The 17,712-nt window shown below is 45.3% G+C and overlaps 1 protein-coding gene across 1 annotated transcript in view; it reads left to right on the forward strand.

Moving 5' to 3' along the window:
• Positions 1 to 1,141: 1,141 nt before the first annotated feature.
• Positions 1,142 to 17,712, forward strand: part of SEPTIN9 (septin 9) — a 205,303-nt gene continuing 188,732 nt past the window's right edge. The window contains exon 1 of the mRNA XM_040438735.1: positions 1,142 to 1,281. Coding sequence (XP_040294669.1) covers positions 1,260 to 1,281 — 22 coding nt within the window. The 5' untranslated portion in view covers positions 1,142 to 1,259. The remainder of the gene's footprint in view (positions 1,282 to 17,712) is intronic.

Consider the following 17,712-nt stretch of genomic DNA (forward strand, 5'->3'; position numbering starts at 1 on the left):
CAGTCATTGTACCCCTCAGATGCCGCGTTGATACATGATGATCGGGTGTAAAATAATAAATAAATAAAAATTAATCATACTAACCTCCATTTGCTCGCAACGGGCCGGCTGTCGCCATCTTGATTGAAGATCTAGCACAAAATCTTGCGCGGCCCATGATGACGTCATCACATCAGCTGGCATGGTAAAGCTATACGTCACCTCGCACAGGATTTCGTGTGAGATCTTCGATCAAGATGGCGGCAGCCAACCTGTCGCGAGCAAATGGATGAAGCAAGTATGATTTTTTTACATTTTTTACTAGGGAAATAAATCCGCTACCATGAAGCACGAGGAAATTTGGCTTTGCGGCGAATCGAATTTTCACTAGTGGAGACCCTAAAGACAGCTAAATTTGTTGCCACTGAGTCATCCTGGCGAGTCATTATTTCCGCTGTAAAATCTGCCTATATGGCGTGGATTTTCTACGGATTTTCCATGATATTCACAGCCTAAAAAAATCCTCACCACAGTTCATGCTGCGTTTTGTTTTGTTTTTGCAGATTATATTTTTTTTTGTATAATTTCATCAGCTTTGCTGTGGATTCACTAAGAGCTGCTGCCTCTCCATTGAAATGAATGGTTTTGGGGGCGGGTGGTTCAATAACAACCAAGCGTTGGAAAGGGGGCTGAATTTTTTTTTAAGGGGTAAAGGAGCTGAAAGATTAAAAAGTGGAATCCTAAGCTGACAAACAAATGTACACGAAGCTCATGACGTGACCTACAATCCTTGGTATTCCTGATATTTTGTGAATGTCACAGCAATGTCCTTGACCCCCGTAAACGTAATATCGTATTATATGAATGTTCGGAGGATGTGAACAGCAGCTGCCAATGACAAGACAAACACTCTCACAATAAGAGAACATAGGAGCCATTGTTTGCAAATCCTCATTCTGACTCAGGTTTTTCAGTCTCTCAGGGGTTAACGCTGTGAACACTTGCAAGTTGGCGGGGAAAGGGTTAAAAAAAAGTGAGGTCAGGCTGGAGGTGCCAGCAGTACCCTGCGTCTCTGAGCGCATTGGTGCATTCCATAACTGTGCACAAGTTCACTAAAAGGTGTGTTCCTCTGGAAGAAATGGGAGTGTACTGATTGTGTATCCGTGTAAGTGTGTGCTCCCCTTCTCTGCCCTCCCCAGTCTGCATTTGTCTCTCCTGGGAGGTCAGAATTCCCTGAGGATCTTAGCCTGGGAAGCTGCGAAGGAAGCCTTGGGGTTACCATGAGGAAGTCCTCTACCACCGGTAAGGGAACCCCCATTTTTTCTGCTTGTTTACTGCCCCCTTCCTCCTTCAAAAATGTAAAAGTTCCATTGGGACATGTATTAGAAGAGGGACATAGAGTCTACCAGAGAAGAAGGAGAAGCAGATGCCAACCCTCGCGTGAAACGCCTGGCACGAAAAGCCGCAGGATGAGGTGGAAGAAAGAGAATCCAGGGAAAACACATACTGTCCCAGCACTGCCATTTATACTGGTGTGACAGCTCTGAGGGTTGTAAATATGGGTCATAATGGAAGCAGAAGGGAACTTTGACCCACAGTAAGACATTTCAGCAGCGCCAGTTGTCAGACATACACTAGAGAGAGAAAAAGAAGGGAATCGGGGGCATCAGCTGTCAGACAGACTCTAGAGAGAGAAAAAGAAGGGAATCGGGGGTGTCAGTTGTCAGACATACACTAGAGAGAGAAAAAGAAGGGAATCGGGGGCATCAGCTGTCAGACAGACTCTAGAGAGAGAAAAAGAAGGGAATCGGGGGTGTCAGTTGTCAGACATACACTAGAGAGAGAAAAAGAGGGGAATCGGGGGTGTCAGTTGTCAGACATACACTAGAGAGAGAAAAAGAGGGGAATCAGGGGCATCAGTTGTCAGACAGACACTAGAGAGAGAAAAAGAATGGAATCGGGGGTGTCAGTTGTCAGACATACACTAGAGAGAGAAAAAGAGGGGAATCGGGGGTGTCAGTTGTCAGACATGCTGTAGAGAGAGAAAAAGAGGGGAATCAGGGGCATCAGTTGTCAGACAGACTCTAGAGAGAGAAAAAGAAGGGAATCGGGGGTGTCAGTTGTCAGACATACACTAGAGAGAGAAAAAGAGGGGAATCGGGGGTGTCAGTTGTCAGACATGCTGTAGAGAGAGAAAAAGAGGGGAATCAGGGGCATCAGTTGTCAGACAGACTCTAGAGAGAGAAAAAGAGGGGAACCGGCGGCGTCAGTTGTCAGACATACACTAGAGAGAAAAGAGGGGAATCGGGGGTGTCAGTTGTCAGACATGCTATAGAGAGAGAAAAAGAGGGGAATTGGTAGTGTCAGTTGTCAGACATGCTCTAGAGAGAGAAAAAGAGGGGAATCGGGGGTGTCAGTTGTCAGACATGCTGTAGAGAGAGAAAAAGAGGGGAATTGGTAGTGTCCGTTGTCAGACATGCTGTAGAGAGAGAAAAAGAGGGGAATCGGGGGTGTCAGTTGTCAAACATGCTCTAGAGAGAGAAAAAGAGGGGAATCGGGGGTGTCAGTTGTCAGACATGCTCTAGAGAGCAAAAAAGAGGAGAATCGGGGGTGTTAGTTGTCAGACATGCTCTAGAGAGAGAAAAAGAGGGGAATAGGGGGTGTCAGTAGTCAGACATGCTGTAGAAAGAGAAAAGAGGGGAATCAGTGGTGTCAGTTGTCAGACAGGCTCTAGAGAGAGAAAAAGAGGGAAATTGAGGGTATCAGTTGTCAGACAGGCTCTAGAGAGAGAAATAGAGGAGAACTAGCGGCATCAGTAGTCAGATATGCTATAGAGAGAGAAAAAGAGGGGAATCAGTGGTATCAGTTGACAGACATGCTCTCGACAGAGAAGGAAGAGGAATTGGTGGCATCAGTTATCAGGCATGCGCCAAAGAAAAGAAGAGGGGAATTAGGGTGTCAGTTGTCAGACATGCTCTAGAGAGGGAAGAAGAGGGGAATCGGGGTCTCAGGTGTCAGACATGCTCTAAAGAGGGAAGAAAGGAGGAATCAGGGTCTCAGGTGTCAGACATGCTCTAGAGAGAGAAAAAGATGGGAATATCAGCTGAGTCTGTAGGATGAAGAAGACATCTCAATGTCCTACATATACATGCAATCGTCTTTGACGCCTGCAGACAACTTTAACATTTTCTGGCATTACAAAGTGGTTATAAGTTCATGATATAACGCGTTTAGCGCCATTATTTCTTTATGCTCTAGTCTGTCAATGGACTTATGCATCCAGCAAAGCTCTTGTATGTGTTCTTACAGGCCCCATATGGTGCCATAAGGTCTGTACTATGGAGACAGACATATCGAGGGGGGGCTATTAGGTGACTTGCACCAGTTTTATGGCGTAAAAAAGGTTCTTAATATAGGTAGTTGAGAGGGTTACGGACAGAAATGGAGTAACGTATAGCGCCAATCTGCGCCAGCTTATAACTGTGGCATAGCTTTGTATTCCTGGCACATGGATCCCAGATGATGCGAGTATGCACGCTGCTGCAATATTCATTTCTATGGGACTGCTGGAAATAGACAAGCGCCATAGAGAATGAATCAAGCAGCACTGCACATGCTCGAACAGCAGCGCTATTCATTTTAGGGGGCACCACTGGGTATGGGCCCCCATTCTCATGATTGGTGAGGGGTTCCAGCAGTCAGACCCCCACTGATCTATTAGTTATTTCCTATCTTGTATATGGGGGATTCCCTTTAAAGTGCACATTGAAACCCCAATGAAACTATATAATAGTCAATGGACTTATCCTGAGTTATGACCTGCACTAGAAATGTGTTCACAGTTCTGCAGGCTTCAGAGCAGAACTCTCCAAGCATTCTTGGCTAGTTTAATGCCTGCACAGAGCTTGCTGTGGGATGTATCATCTGTAAATCAGACAATATACTGTACACTCACATGATGTAGGACAAGCTAACTGCTATACTTCATTATAGATGTTCAGCTTAAATGTTATTGGTATGTTGGATACCATTCCTGTTGACTGTTTCCAATAATTAAAAAAAACTGCAGAATTGTGAATGCAGCTCTGGGTAATAATACATTCAATAACTTGGAATCAGTACAAGGAAGGTAATGTAATGTATTTACAAAGTTTCACAATTATTTAATAAAATGTAAATGTGGGGTACCATGGTATACATTCACTTTTAGGAGAAGCTCCATCTTTCCATAATAATGGCTTCCTAATTGCTATAATAATTACCCTTTTAATTGTATTTTTTTTATTAAAGGGGTTATTCAGCCTCTTGTAATCGATGACCTACCCTCAGAATAGGCCATTACTAGCTGATCAGCTGAGATCCAACACCCCGCACCCCCGCTGATGAGCTGTTCTGCATAGCTTTGACACTGTAAGTCGGCACCAGAGCTACAGAGCACAACACTGTAGTGGACAGCGCTCGTCACTGCAGTGCTGCTCCTATTCATTTCAATTACTCTGCTCAACACGCTGCTGTCCCCTTAAGGGACTTGAACATGTGATCGTTAGATTGCTTCTCCCACAGACTGTAATGAATTACTATTGCAGTCTATGGGAGATTGAATTTGTTAGCCTCGAACCTTCCTAAGGATCGAGGCTACCACTGTAAACAAATGACCTCCTCGATCTTGGCACAGGGGAGACATTTGGATCTTGGGAGCGAAGCGCTCCCAGGTAAAAGCCTCTCAGATGCCATGGGCACAATTTACCAGGGCATCTGAAGGGTTAAATGTCTGTGATCGGCATTATCATTAACATTCGCTTATGGTGTCTGCTGTGTAAAGCAGGAGGCATCCGGTGGCTATCTTTAAAGACCCGACATGCACAGTGCATGTCAGGAAAGGGTTAAAAGATTAAAAAGACAAGAATGAGTTTTTTTCTAGAAGTGTTGCCTGAGTGGAACTGAAATTCCACAGTCCATCGACAAGAGAGGCACTACTGCTGGAAAAAACTGCAGCTGATGGAAAAAACAGACCAAGACTCCTGTCTACCTGTTCTGTCAGTGCTGGTGGACCCAGTCTGTCCATGTATTAGGCTACTTTCACACCTGCGTTCGGTGCGGATCCGTCTTGTATCTGCACAGACGGATCCGCACCGATAATGCAAACGCTTGTTCAGAACGGATCCGTTTGCATTATTCATAAAAAAAAAGTCTAAGTCAAAACGTTTTCAATTGCACCATATTGTGTCAGTGAAAACAGATCCGTCCCCATTGACTTAGGCTACTTTCACACTAGCGTTCGGGGCTCCGCTTGTGAGCTCCGTTTGAAGGGGCTCACAAGCGGCCCCGAACGCATCCGTACTGCCCCAATGCATTCTGAGTGGATGCGGATCCGCTCAGAATGCATCAGTCTGGCAGCGTTCAGCCTCCGCTCCGCTCAGCAGACGGACACCCGAACCGGTGTCCGCCTGGCCATGCGGAGGCAAACGGATCCGTCCAGACTTACAATGTAAGTCAATGGGGACGGATCCGTTTGAAGATGACACAATATGGCTCAATTTTCAAACGGATCCGTCCCCATTGACTTTCAATGTAAAGTCTGGACGGATCCGTCTGAACTACTTTCACACTTGGAATTTTTTCTAAACTATAATGCAGACGGATCCGTTCTGAACAGATCCAAACGTCTGCATTATAGGAGAGGATCTGTCTGTGCAGACACCAGACGGACCCGCTCGGAACGCAAGTGTGAAAGTAGCCTTAGATTGTAAGTCAGGACGGATTTGTTTGGCTCTGCATCGTCAGGCGGACACCAAAACGCTGCAAGCAGCATTTTGGTGTCCACCTCAAAAGCGGAACGGAGACCAAACACAGCCAAACTGATGCATTCTAAACGGATCCTTATCCATTCAAAATGAACTGATCCGTTTTGGGCCGCTGGTGAGAGCCCTGAAACGGATCTCACAAGTGGACCCAGAAACGCCAGTGTGAAAGTAGCCTTACAAGGGCAACCAGGAGCACACCTAGCCTTTCCGCTGCCTGAGGTGAAAACTGAAACAGCACCCCCCACCACCACCACCAATGCCAATTTCTTAACCTAACCTGTTCCCCTCTTGCACCTACCTGGTGCTGCCTGAGGCCATTGCTTCACCTGGCCTCATTGGTGGTGCACCCCTGAGGGTAACATGTGGCCAACCCTGACCCAGTTGCCAAAAATTGTTTAGAAGCCAACTACCCCGCCAATCCTTCTCGGCACACAGGGAATGCCCGCTTATTGCTGTGGCCAGTGACTGACGACTGACTGAGCAGGCATTTCTTGCATGTCAAAAAGCACCAGGACGCAGAAAGTAGCCAGGGACCCAGGAAGCATCAGAATGAGGTGAGGGGTTTTGTACATCATTTTGTGCTGGTTTAAAAAAAAAATTTATCAGCTGGACAATCCCATATTACTGCTCTTATTACTGCTTCCAGGCCAACTTGTTCATGACTTTCATCTCTACAAAGACACTCACTGCTATTGAGTACTCAACATTAATTTCAATGGGAACTGCGTAATGTGTTATTTCCCCTGTGGTGGAATCCTACACTGTCTGCTAGGTTCCCCCATAAATTACACCTGAGTGGTGGGACTCCCTGTAATCAGCTTATTTTCAGGAATGCTTTAAAAAGCATAAATTGTCCAAAATGGACAACTCTTTTAAACTATTGACCTTACTCCCCATTCTTCAGCAGTCCTCAGGACTACAGGCAACATCGGAGTTGCCAACCTAATTGTTTTGGTTGGTGTTCAAAATTGACTGATGTTGATCTAATTGTATAATATTAATACACATTGTAAAGGATTCTTTAGAAGAGGAGTGACTCCAAAAATGATGGTTTATTTATGGTCTCTGCACAGAACAAATTTGGATCGGATAAAGCAGGGCTGATCTCATGAGAACTAAAAATACATTTTCACAGGTTCCACAGTTACTGGGAGAAATATCTAAATTTAAACTTTCTGGAAGATATGACTGATCTAGAATCTTGGTGATTTCAGGGCCTTCAAGCTAGATAGTGATCCACAGATTGGACTGATAGAATGAAAGCTTTTGGGCTATGTGTATTGTGTATGAAGATTTTTTCTTTGAGTCCATAGATACTATAATTGAACATTTTAAAGCTGAACCTGGACATCCCTCCATTTTCACCCCGGCAGCCCCCCTGACTTGAGCACCGGAGCAGTTCATGCTCCGATGCTCTCCTTTGCCCTGCGCTAAATCGCGCAGGGCAAAGGCATTTTTTTGGAGATCCGGTGACGTATTGGGGCTCTCCATGGGGCTGGCAGGAAGCCCGGTGACGTCACTGGCACTGATGGGTGGGATTTAGTGCTGCCCTAGCCAGTAAAACGGCTAGGGCAGCGCTAAAGCCTGCCCATCAGAGCCGGTGACGTCACCGAACACACTGCCGGGCGGAAGTTTCCACCCGGCAGTGTGTTATTCTAACTAAAAGAGCCCGTGCCCTGCGTGATTTAGCGCAGGGGGAGGGAGCGCATCGGAGCATGAGATGCTCCGATGCTAGCCTCAGGGGGGCTGCCTGGGTGAAAATAAGGGTATGTACGGGTTCAGCTCTGAACCCGGACAACCCCTTTAAAAAACTTACAGAATAAAGTTCTCCTACAGTCAGAATAGTTGGCTTGTTGGGTGGAAGCATGTTCTGCTGCTTAAATGAAATATAGCCAAGTTTCTTAAGAACTCATGTATACCCATACATCTCCAAAGCCATCCCCCAAGCTGTGCAATCATCGCCGTTATCCTTCCACTAAGATGTCAGGCAAGAGCCAGCACGCTGCGATGACACAATGTAGAAGAAGAAAGGCTTTTCTTGCACACCCTGAAGCGACTCCACCTCTGTGTCAGGAACGTGCCAGACCTGACAAAACTCAGTGACCCTAAGAACAATGAGGAAGCTGAACCAGTTCTTATGGACTCCCCTCACAACTCATGGGTGGTGGTGTACAGTGTTCATTTTAGGAAGTAGCGGTGGGATCAGAAGATAAATCACTGCACAAAGTCATCTCAGTTATGCTGTTTTTCTGCGCTCGGTTTGGTATCAAGGCTAATGTTAACCTATTCCCACATGTGTACTTTCCCGTATCATGGTGCAGTCATTGCAGCTATTCTTCCTGTAGCTCATCTTTCATGAAGGCTAGGTAATATGGGTGATTTTTTAGGTAGGACTGAAAATATGTGCTTATCTGGTTTGGCACTGTACATAACACGTCAGAAGTGCAGCTATTGCCATGACTGGAAACAAGTGTTATAAACTAAGGGCAAGGTCTATGGGATCAATGTGAAGATAAGAAAAAAACTTCAGGACATTGGACCTGTTGGAAAATTTGAAGGATTGATTGATCCACTGTTCCATCTAACCTTGTATGGGTGGCCATATACTAATGTGTGAGGGTTTCACCTCAGGTTTATGTTCTGATGAACCTTGACGTAGTTCCTGCTGCCATAGCCTACACAAGCGCAATAAAAATTGGAAACACATTATTTTGTAATCGACGTCCCACGCCTAAAATATGTTTCGAAATGAAGTCTGTGTTGTAAGCTTCTAAATCTACTTTTACTAATAAGTGGTAAGGAAAATGAGGAAAGCTTGTGTACCTCATGTTGCTTAGCGGGCCACACTTGAAAGGATCTGTATTAGGCTACTTTCACATCTGCAGCATGGATTCCGGAAGGCTGTTCCGGAAGAGAAAAGCCCGCCTGAATGCCCTATTAACTAAAATGGGGTCTGGTGGAGATCCAGCCGCAATCCGGCAAATATGCCAAGAATTGGCCAGACAGAAACTGCTGTACACCGGTCTGTGTCCGGCCGATTCCCTACATTCTCTGCTGGAACTGGTGGTCGGATCACAGTGCCGCAAATATGAAAGTAGCCTAACAGAGGTATTTCCACTCGAAGAATTGATTCTCACGGAGGCACTAATGCAACAACCAAGACGGGAGGAGTAGAGGATAAAAGTAGAAGTGAAGATGGGAGTTGTAGTAGTCAAACAGGCTGCTCTCCCCACGCTCCCTAAAGACGTGGAATCAGATGATGATGCAAATGGTATTGCAGTGCGGTACAATGATGACATCAGGTCTTACTGCTACAAGTCCACTGTACTTTACTGGGGTGATTCAATGGATGGTTCACACAGGCAATGTACACATTGAACTTTCAAGTACATTTTATTAAAACTTTATAGGAAATGGTCAAGATTTTTTATTTTTAATGTACTTTTTAAAAAACTTTTTCATGTAAAGTAGGCTCCTGACTTTCAGGTGGCTATTCACGCTATAGAATCCCTATACCCATACAGCGCTGTGTATGGGATTAAGGACTCTCTCCCTGCAGCCCTACTGTCAGCGTTGTAAAGATAGGAGCTCCATAGCACAGGGCTGCTCCTGTCTGTACCAGCACTGCTTGCTTAAAGAGGACCTTTTAACCAGCTTTTTCATGATATGCTGCTCTGTTGCTCCGCTGTGCCCATCGTTCTGTTTAGGCGCCCTGTATGCTAATTAATAGCATCGGAACAGGGAGAAGGAGACATCAGCTTTTCTCAGTGGGCGTCTCTTCTTCCTTGCTGTGGCGCTGTCCAATCACAGCACGGCAATTGAGAAAAAACAACTCACCTTCTCCCCGGCTGTGACGCGCTCCGCTGTGATTGGACAGCTCACAGCCAGATAGAAGAGATGCCCACTGAGAAAAGCTGATGTCTCCTCCTCCCTGTTCCGATGCTATTAATTAGCATACAGGGCGCCTAAACAGAACAAGGGGCAGAGCGGCGCTACGGAGGAGCACATCATGAAATAAAATAGCGATATGACATCTAGGGAACATGGGCTACAGTGTGAGGTATCGCTTTTATAAAGTAAAAACTGGTGAAAGTGCTATGTGAGTCTTTAGCAGAGCAGCCAAGCAGCAGGAGTGATGCCTTTATATCAGCTCCTGCTCTGCGCTTGCTTCATTCTGAAGGTAAAGCAGAAGAAAATGAATTCTTAGCCAGGGAGACACCATCCCTGTGAGATTTCAACTAACCTCTGAAGGAGAGAAGAACAGACATTTTACAAAAGTTTGAGATCCAATTAAAAGAGACAGTGCTTGGACTACGTCAGTAAAGTTAACGCATGCATACTGCAGAAGACTTTACTGCATGTGGTTTGGGTTGTATTGCTTCTGGCACCCGTCATACAACTGAGACGAACTGGCCATCCATTCAAGAACTGCAGCCCGCAGTTGGACATTGGAGAAAGGTTTGGAAAGATTGCTTGTATCTATAGAGGGAGACTCAGGGAGAACCATCATAGTAGCCATCCCCTATACAAGGTCCTTGGGAAGTCCACCCTGTGAGATATCTAAGAACTGTGCCTACTACCAGTGTTTGTACTGTGCCACTCATCATCTGTTGTTATCTGTTATAACTATGCCAGCCTGGTCATTGGTTCCCTGCAACCACTGGCACCTACTCTGACCTCCTCTGACCCCCAGCCACCATAAGGCAGGAGACCACAAAATCCAGGGAATGTCCCAAGGAGAAGGGTTGTGCTCCTCCATGCTCGCATGCCCAGGCTTGGAGAGCTCTAGAACAGGGAATAGCCACTGTGAGGACTGTGACTGCCAACGCCTCCCCTGCAGGCCAGTGAACCACTCAATGAGAGGCATAGCAGGCCATAGCAGATATCAGACATTTTTGTATGACTTTACATAAGAAGATAAGACGAACTATATTCAGGGTAGTACAGTCTTGCACATGATAGGTGAAGGATTAGGCTTATAAACAGTAATGGGTGTTGCAGGACCCTAGATGCGTGTCCCAACACTATTAGTTACTTCACTTTCACTCTTACCTTTAAAGATCTTTTCTCATACTCCACCTCTGTCCTTGCTTTCTTAAGATACAGTACTCCAACCATTTTGCCAGAAGTAGGTGATGAGTGACGGAAAGGGGGTGACACATGGGTCACATTCCACAATTGTCAGCACGCAAGGATGCCGCTACAGTCCAGACAGGGTGACCTTATCACCTATGTGTGACCTGTACATTGCATTCACCTGACTGTGAATTTTCTCCTACATGGTCTGATATTTGGGTTGGAAACGGAGCAAAAGATGACAATGACATTTCTCTTATTCAACAGAGATTACCGGGGAATGCATCGACCTCACCTTGTGTGGGAAGACACATGCAAAACTATGTCTTTTAACAAAACGATTATAAGCCATAATAAGGTTCTTAAGCCCTATTAGCAGGTGGTGTGAGAGCAGGAAAATATCACTGCAATTTACAACATGTGAATTCATCACAGAAGGAAAGCCTTGAGTACCCAGTAATAGGGCACCACAATGCAACCTGAACATCCAAGTAAAGACATTTATGTCTCCTGCCTGCAACTTTTGGGCAATTTTGGACCTTCATCAGTTTGTGTCTTATTTCTAATTCATTTATGATTGCTTAAAGGGGTTGTGCAAGAATGGGACCTCACCTGCAAATGAAAGATGACTACCTGCTTCCTGTCACCGTCTTCCCGCTCCTTCTCCCACAGGCCATCGATTTCAAAATCTGGTTTGACATTGCCGCTTCCAATTACTGGATGCGGCAATGTCCGGCCAGTGTCCTTCATGACAAATGGTCACATGATGCAAGGGGAGCCGGACACCGGCGCGGCCTGCGATTGGCTGCGATGATGTCAAACTGGATGTTGACATCAATAGAGCCCCGCAGAGAAGTCCAGGCCTGCAGAAAAAGGAGCGGGGAGCCAGCAACAGAAAGCAGGTGAGTCATCATCTGCCCTCCCCTGCCCCCCCTCCATTCTTGCACAACCCCTTTAAATGAAAATTTAATAATACATTGTTAAAAGCATTTCCTTTGGGCCTCCTGCACGTGACATTACTGATCTATGTCAAACAGATAAGCCTACAATGAACCTTAGTATGGACCTCATCTAACATTATACAGGGTCAATGATGCACTTCGCAATGATGAGCGTACAGACCCTTTAGGCAGTTGTTGCCTGTTTAGATAACCCATTTTCATACACCCTATTAGGGAGTTCAGAGTCAATAGAGGGGTTCTATGTTGGACAGAGTAAAAAGCAGTTACAAAAACATCTCTCGCTCTGGAAGACCTTTCCTGTGCTGCAGCACAGAAAATCCATTCATTTGAATCAGCACCACCAATGAGGCCAGGGGAGGCGATCGCCTCTGGCAGCACCAGGTAGAGGCAAGAAAGGGACAGACGAAGGGCCATGGGCTTAGGTTAAGAAATTGGGGAGGGGGGGGCGTCGTTTCAGTTTTCGCCTCAGGCAGCAGAAAGGCTAGGTGCACCCCTGGTGGCGCTGCAGGAAAACTGAACGCTAAGGTTTTTCCATAAATTAGATCTGATCACTGGAGGTCCAAGGAGAGGGACATATGATCAGCTGATTGTCAAGGGACCCTTCTAAGAAGTAGGGATTGTCCAAAGCGGAGAACCACTTTAAGAGCAGGAGTGCAGCCCTGCAAATCTGTATCTACCCTGCAAACCTGTATTGAGGTTTGGGATTCTACAGTCTGTGATTGGGACATGAACAATGTGATATAGTCTACAGGTGAGGTGACAGAGAAGTTGCAGGGAATTCACTTTGCTGCTCTGCTGTATGATTAGATAATTCACATATCTCAAAGAATAGACTGCAATCATATTAATATTAACAATAAAGAGGACCTGTCACCTCTCCTGACATGTCTGTTTAAGTAATCATTTGAATCCCCCATATAATAACCATTTTTAAGAATTGTGCAATAAAGTCCAACTAGGTATTTCAAATTGGGGGGGTGACCCTGACCAGTCTGACACTATCCAACCAGTGCTGCAGTGTGCATGGAAACACCCCCAACTGGTAACACCCATCAGGACCTTCATCACGAACTGCTGGCAATCCATTCAGAACTTCTAGCAGGAATAATAAAGGAATGGCACAATATAGAGTCATGATCCAGAATTGTCATTTCATGGGGAATGAAGTCGGATGTCCGAATCCAAACGTCCGTTCCATGCTTTCCGCAAAATTATGTCTTATTCTTTTCTGCATTACGGACCAGGATAGGAGTGTTCTATTAGGGGCAGAATTCACACGGCCGGTATCAATGTTTTGTGGATCCGCAATTTGCAGGCCGCAAAACAGCCAACGGTCGTGTGCATGATCCCTTAAAGGGGTTGTCCGGGTTCAGAGCTGAACCCGGACATACCCATAAATTCACCCAGGCAGCCCTCCTGATGTTAGCATTGGAGCATATCATGCTCCGATGCTCTCCTTTGCCCTGCGCTGGCTCGCACAGGGAAAGGGCTCTTTTATTTACAACAACACACTGCTGGGCGGACGCTTCCGCCCAGCAGTGTGTTCGGTGACATCACCGACTCTAATGGGTGGGCTTTAGTGCTGCCCTAGCCGTTTTACAGGATTGGGCAGCACTAAAGCCTGCCCATCAGTGCTGGTGATGTCACCGGGCTCACTGCTGGGCGGAAGCCTCCACCTGGCAGCCCCATGGAGAGCCTGGTACATCACCGGAACTCCAAAAAATGCCTCTGTCTTGCACGATTTAGCGCAGGGCAAAGGAGAGCATCGGAACATGAACTGCTCTGATGCTTAAGTCGGGGGGCTGCGTGGGTGAAAATGGGGATATGTCCAGGTTCAGAGCTTTAACCCCCTTAAACGTATACCTAGCCTGTCTTTTAGTTTATATGTTATAATATGTGAAGGTCCTTTAGGGTACTAGCTTTGTACTTGATCTACATAATAAAGGCTCATGCACGCGAACGTATTTTCTTTCCATGTCTGTTCTGTTTTTTTTGCGGACTGTATGCGGAACCATTCATTTCAATGGGTCCCCAAAAAAAGCGGAAATTACTCTGTGTGCATTCCGTTTCCGTATGTCTGTATGTCCGTTCGTATTATTGTCTGCATTACGTACAAGCATAGCACAGTTCTTTAGAGGCTAACTGTTCCGTTCCGCAAAATACGGAATGCACATGAACGGCATCCATATTTTTTGCGGATCTGTTTTTTGAGGACCCCAAAATACATACGGTCGTGTGCATAAGCCCTAACTTGCCTTTATTATTTGAGACTGCGGTTAGTTTTCTCCAGCCCCTGTGGACAGCCATGACATATATCTAGATGGGGATTGTTACATGTCATGTGCATATTTACAAGCTTATTGTGTGGTAAATGACTGCTGTAGCTTGCATATACTGTACATGTTAGATTTAATGGTTTGCTGCTTACCAGGGCTATATATTGTGCCCATATTTGGCTATTATATTGGAGAAGGTGTCTATCGGCTGGGGTCTGTTTTGAATGCCCCCTCGTGCCTGGGCGTCTTTGTTTAGCACAGATCAGCTGTTGTACCTGGTTCTGGTTGAGATCTGTTTAATGGTTAAACTGTTGTCTGTCAGATCAATGTACTATGCTGCCCTCTGACAGCAAAAGTTTTACGATCGTCCTATGAGTAACACATTAGTTCAAACTTTCACTCACATTCATTTCTTTTTTGCTGCTTTATGTGAGAAATGTAAAGTTTCTATTCATTTTAATAAAACGATTATTAGAATAAAAAAAAAGTTTAATATTTTCGGCAAAAAGTTAAAACGAAGGGGCACATTTATTAAGATCGGCGTTTTACAAGCCGGTCTTAATAAAACCCCATAGCTGGCGGAGGATCCACCGATAGTATGAAGAGGCGCCGGCCTCTCTATAACTTCGGCGCACCCAGTGCCAGTTGTAAATGTATGACAGCTTCCGAGCTGTCTTAAATTTAGACCATTTTCTACGCCCCGTCCCCTTACCCACCCATGCCATGCCCACAATTTTAGACCTGACGTGAGCGGGGAAAAGTCGGAGATAGGATAGTTGTGCCACCATCTGCGCCTGGAATACGCCTAATATACGCGTTTTTCAGTTTAATAAATGACCCCCTAAATGACAATAACTAGGCTGAACATGTTCACACACTGGATCACTCCACCTGATGTCTCCTTCCTGTAATATATAAGGGAAGGCCACATGGATCAGCCTCGTGCAGCCGAGAATCATGTAGCTCCATGTGGCCTTATCCTAACTACATTTTCAAATATACCATTATATAATAATGTGTACAGTCAATCCCGGACTGGTAATCTGCCTTACTAGGCAGATTCCGGGTGGGCCAGTCTGTCATTAGGCTGCCTGAAAATGCACTGATAATGCAAGTCCTGCAGTATCAATACAGTTCAGAGGTTAGAAGGGCCCAAGGACCTGTCTGTGACATCATCATAGGTCCATCACCCCCTGAGAGTACAGAGCTGAATTCTCCCTCCACCTCCTGTGTCACTGATCTTTCCAGTCTGCCAGAGAAGTAAGGAACTGTATTGGGGACAATGTTACTGCCAGTGGGGGAGAAGTAGTTAGGGGGACAATGTAAATGCCAGTAAAGGGAGTGGTTATGGGGAGAATGGTACTGCCAGTGGGGAAGGGCTAGTAAGGGGGACAATGTTCCAGTGGAGGGAGGGTTGGTCAGGAGGACAATACTGCTGCCAGTAGGTGGGGGGGGTCAGGGGACAATGCTGCTTTGTAATCCCAATTCACCCTGCATAAGGTGCTCACGCTGTACACAGAAACTATTACATCTGTTCCTATAGAGCTAAAAGACTCCATGGGGACAGGGACAGATTAGACAAGGTTCTGAGAAGTCAGTTGACCTATTAGTATGTTTTTGGAATGTGGCATGCCATGGGTAAAGCCATATAAGTTCACTGCAGCATTAGTTTACATGAGCTGACAGGGGCGTAAACAGCTCCATAGGGACTGACACATTAAAGAGGTTGCCCAGCCATAGTATTTTTTTAATAATTGCAATGCTATAAAATAACTATAGAAGTAATACCTTACTAACTCCTGCTGCTCCCATGTCAGCCCTTCCCAGGTCCCCCATCACCCTCTGTTCTTGCAGCTCAGGCAATAATGTGTTGACTGAACATGTGACTGTTGTAGCCAATGACTGGCCACAGCACTGACCTCAATGGTGATTGAGTGTGATTGGCTACAGCGGTTATGTCTTGTCAACACATCACCAACGGAGCTGGATGAACAGAGATAGTGGGGAGATGATTTTGTTGGGAATTTACGTTTTTGAGAAATTCAACTTTTTTTTGTTTAGAGTTGATTTGTTCATCACCTCTAGTATCATATGCACAGACATATTCCATTTGCAGGTTTTTATTTTTATTTCTATGGGTACATATGTAGGTAATACCAATTACCTTCTTTTTTTAAAAATCATAGAATACACAAGGGACAGCTCTGAAGATAGTCATTACCACCTTAACAATGAGATTGGCAAGCTTACTGTACACAGTGGTAGGACAAGTTATTTCACCACCCAAGGCAAAGTTGGCAGAATGTTCTTGCCATCAGTATGTGAGTCAACTTGCCATTGAAAATATTAAATTTCACTTTATATATAAAGGGAATTTGTCACCAGTCTTATTTTGCCCTATCTAATGGCGACATAAACTGGTGACAGAGACCCTGATTTAAGCACAGTGCAAAACTGCTGTATTTTGCGGTATAATGCATACAGGTTTTGCTTTGCGTACAGACTGTCGGAAACCTCTATAATAAATGAGGTTAGACTGAAAAATCCATAGATATTCAATGCCACAAATGTAACAAATGGCATGCAAAATTTAGTAAATTTGTTGTAAAAAACAATTGCAGCCCATAACACACTCCAAAAATGAGAGCAAAAGGCCTTAGATAGTCTATCTATACCATACCTGCAGATTTATCACAGTGGCTCTGGATGGGGAACAGGGATAAACACTTTTGTCTAACACTATGCCAAAGTAAGGTTGGCTTACTTTGAGACAAAAGTTCATGCCAGAATTGTGGTGCAATTTTGGAGCAAAATATCACATTTTAGGCCATTCCCCCTTTCTCAACAAGCCATGCCTCTCTACTTTCTTTTTCAGACTCTCTACGTTCAAACTTATGCTCCAAACTGTGCCAAATGTTGCCAGTTTTTGGAGCAATTTATGCCAAAGTCTAGGTGCACTCACATTAATTACTACATGTGAGCCATTGTTGCATCTTAAACCACGCCTCCCTCCTTCTACATCTGTAACACCCCAGAGGTGCATTACCACTTCTGCACCCCGCTACTGTCTCCTATGGGTAATCTAATGTAATCTATGTATTTATTTCCAGGTTCTATACACTGTGCATTTATTATAATGTTATGTAACTGTTCACATGTAATGTGCTTGGTTCACCAATAGGTGTCAGCAAGCATGGCAGAGCTACATTTACAGAGAATGGAGCTTTCTATTCCATTCTAACACCACCACAACCCCCCTGTGGTGTGGTGGGCGTGTCCAACTTGCTGCAGGAAGGGTGGAGTTCTAGTTAGGAGAGAGTGTAAGTTAGGGGAAGGCAGCAGGGGCACGTCCCTGTTGGATGAGCCCTGTCCAGGCCAGCTGGAGCATCTTCAGCTCCACTGGATGTGGAGGCAGAAGCTTGAAGCCTCAGTAAACAGGAGTAAAGTTTTTCCTGGACAAATCTAGAGACAGACCAGATTACAAAGCAAAGTACAGCATAAAGAAGAGCCAGAGCCAGAGCCAGAGAGCAACAGACATAGCAAAGAGGAGTTTGCCTGCCACAGCTTATGCCAAAGCCTGCTGGAAACCAAGACAAAGCCTGTAAATCGTTTGGA

This window comes from Bufo bufo, chromosome 6, assembly GCF_905171765.1.
Source record: "Bufo bufo chromosome 6, aBufBuf1.1, whole genome shotgun sequence".
NCBI lineage: Eukaryota > Metazoa > Chordata > Amphibia > Anura > Bufonidae > Bufo > Bufo bufo.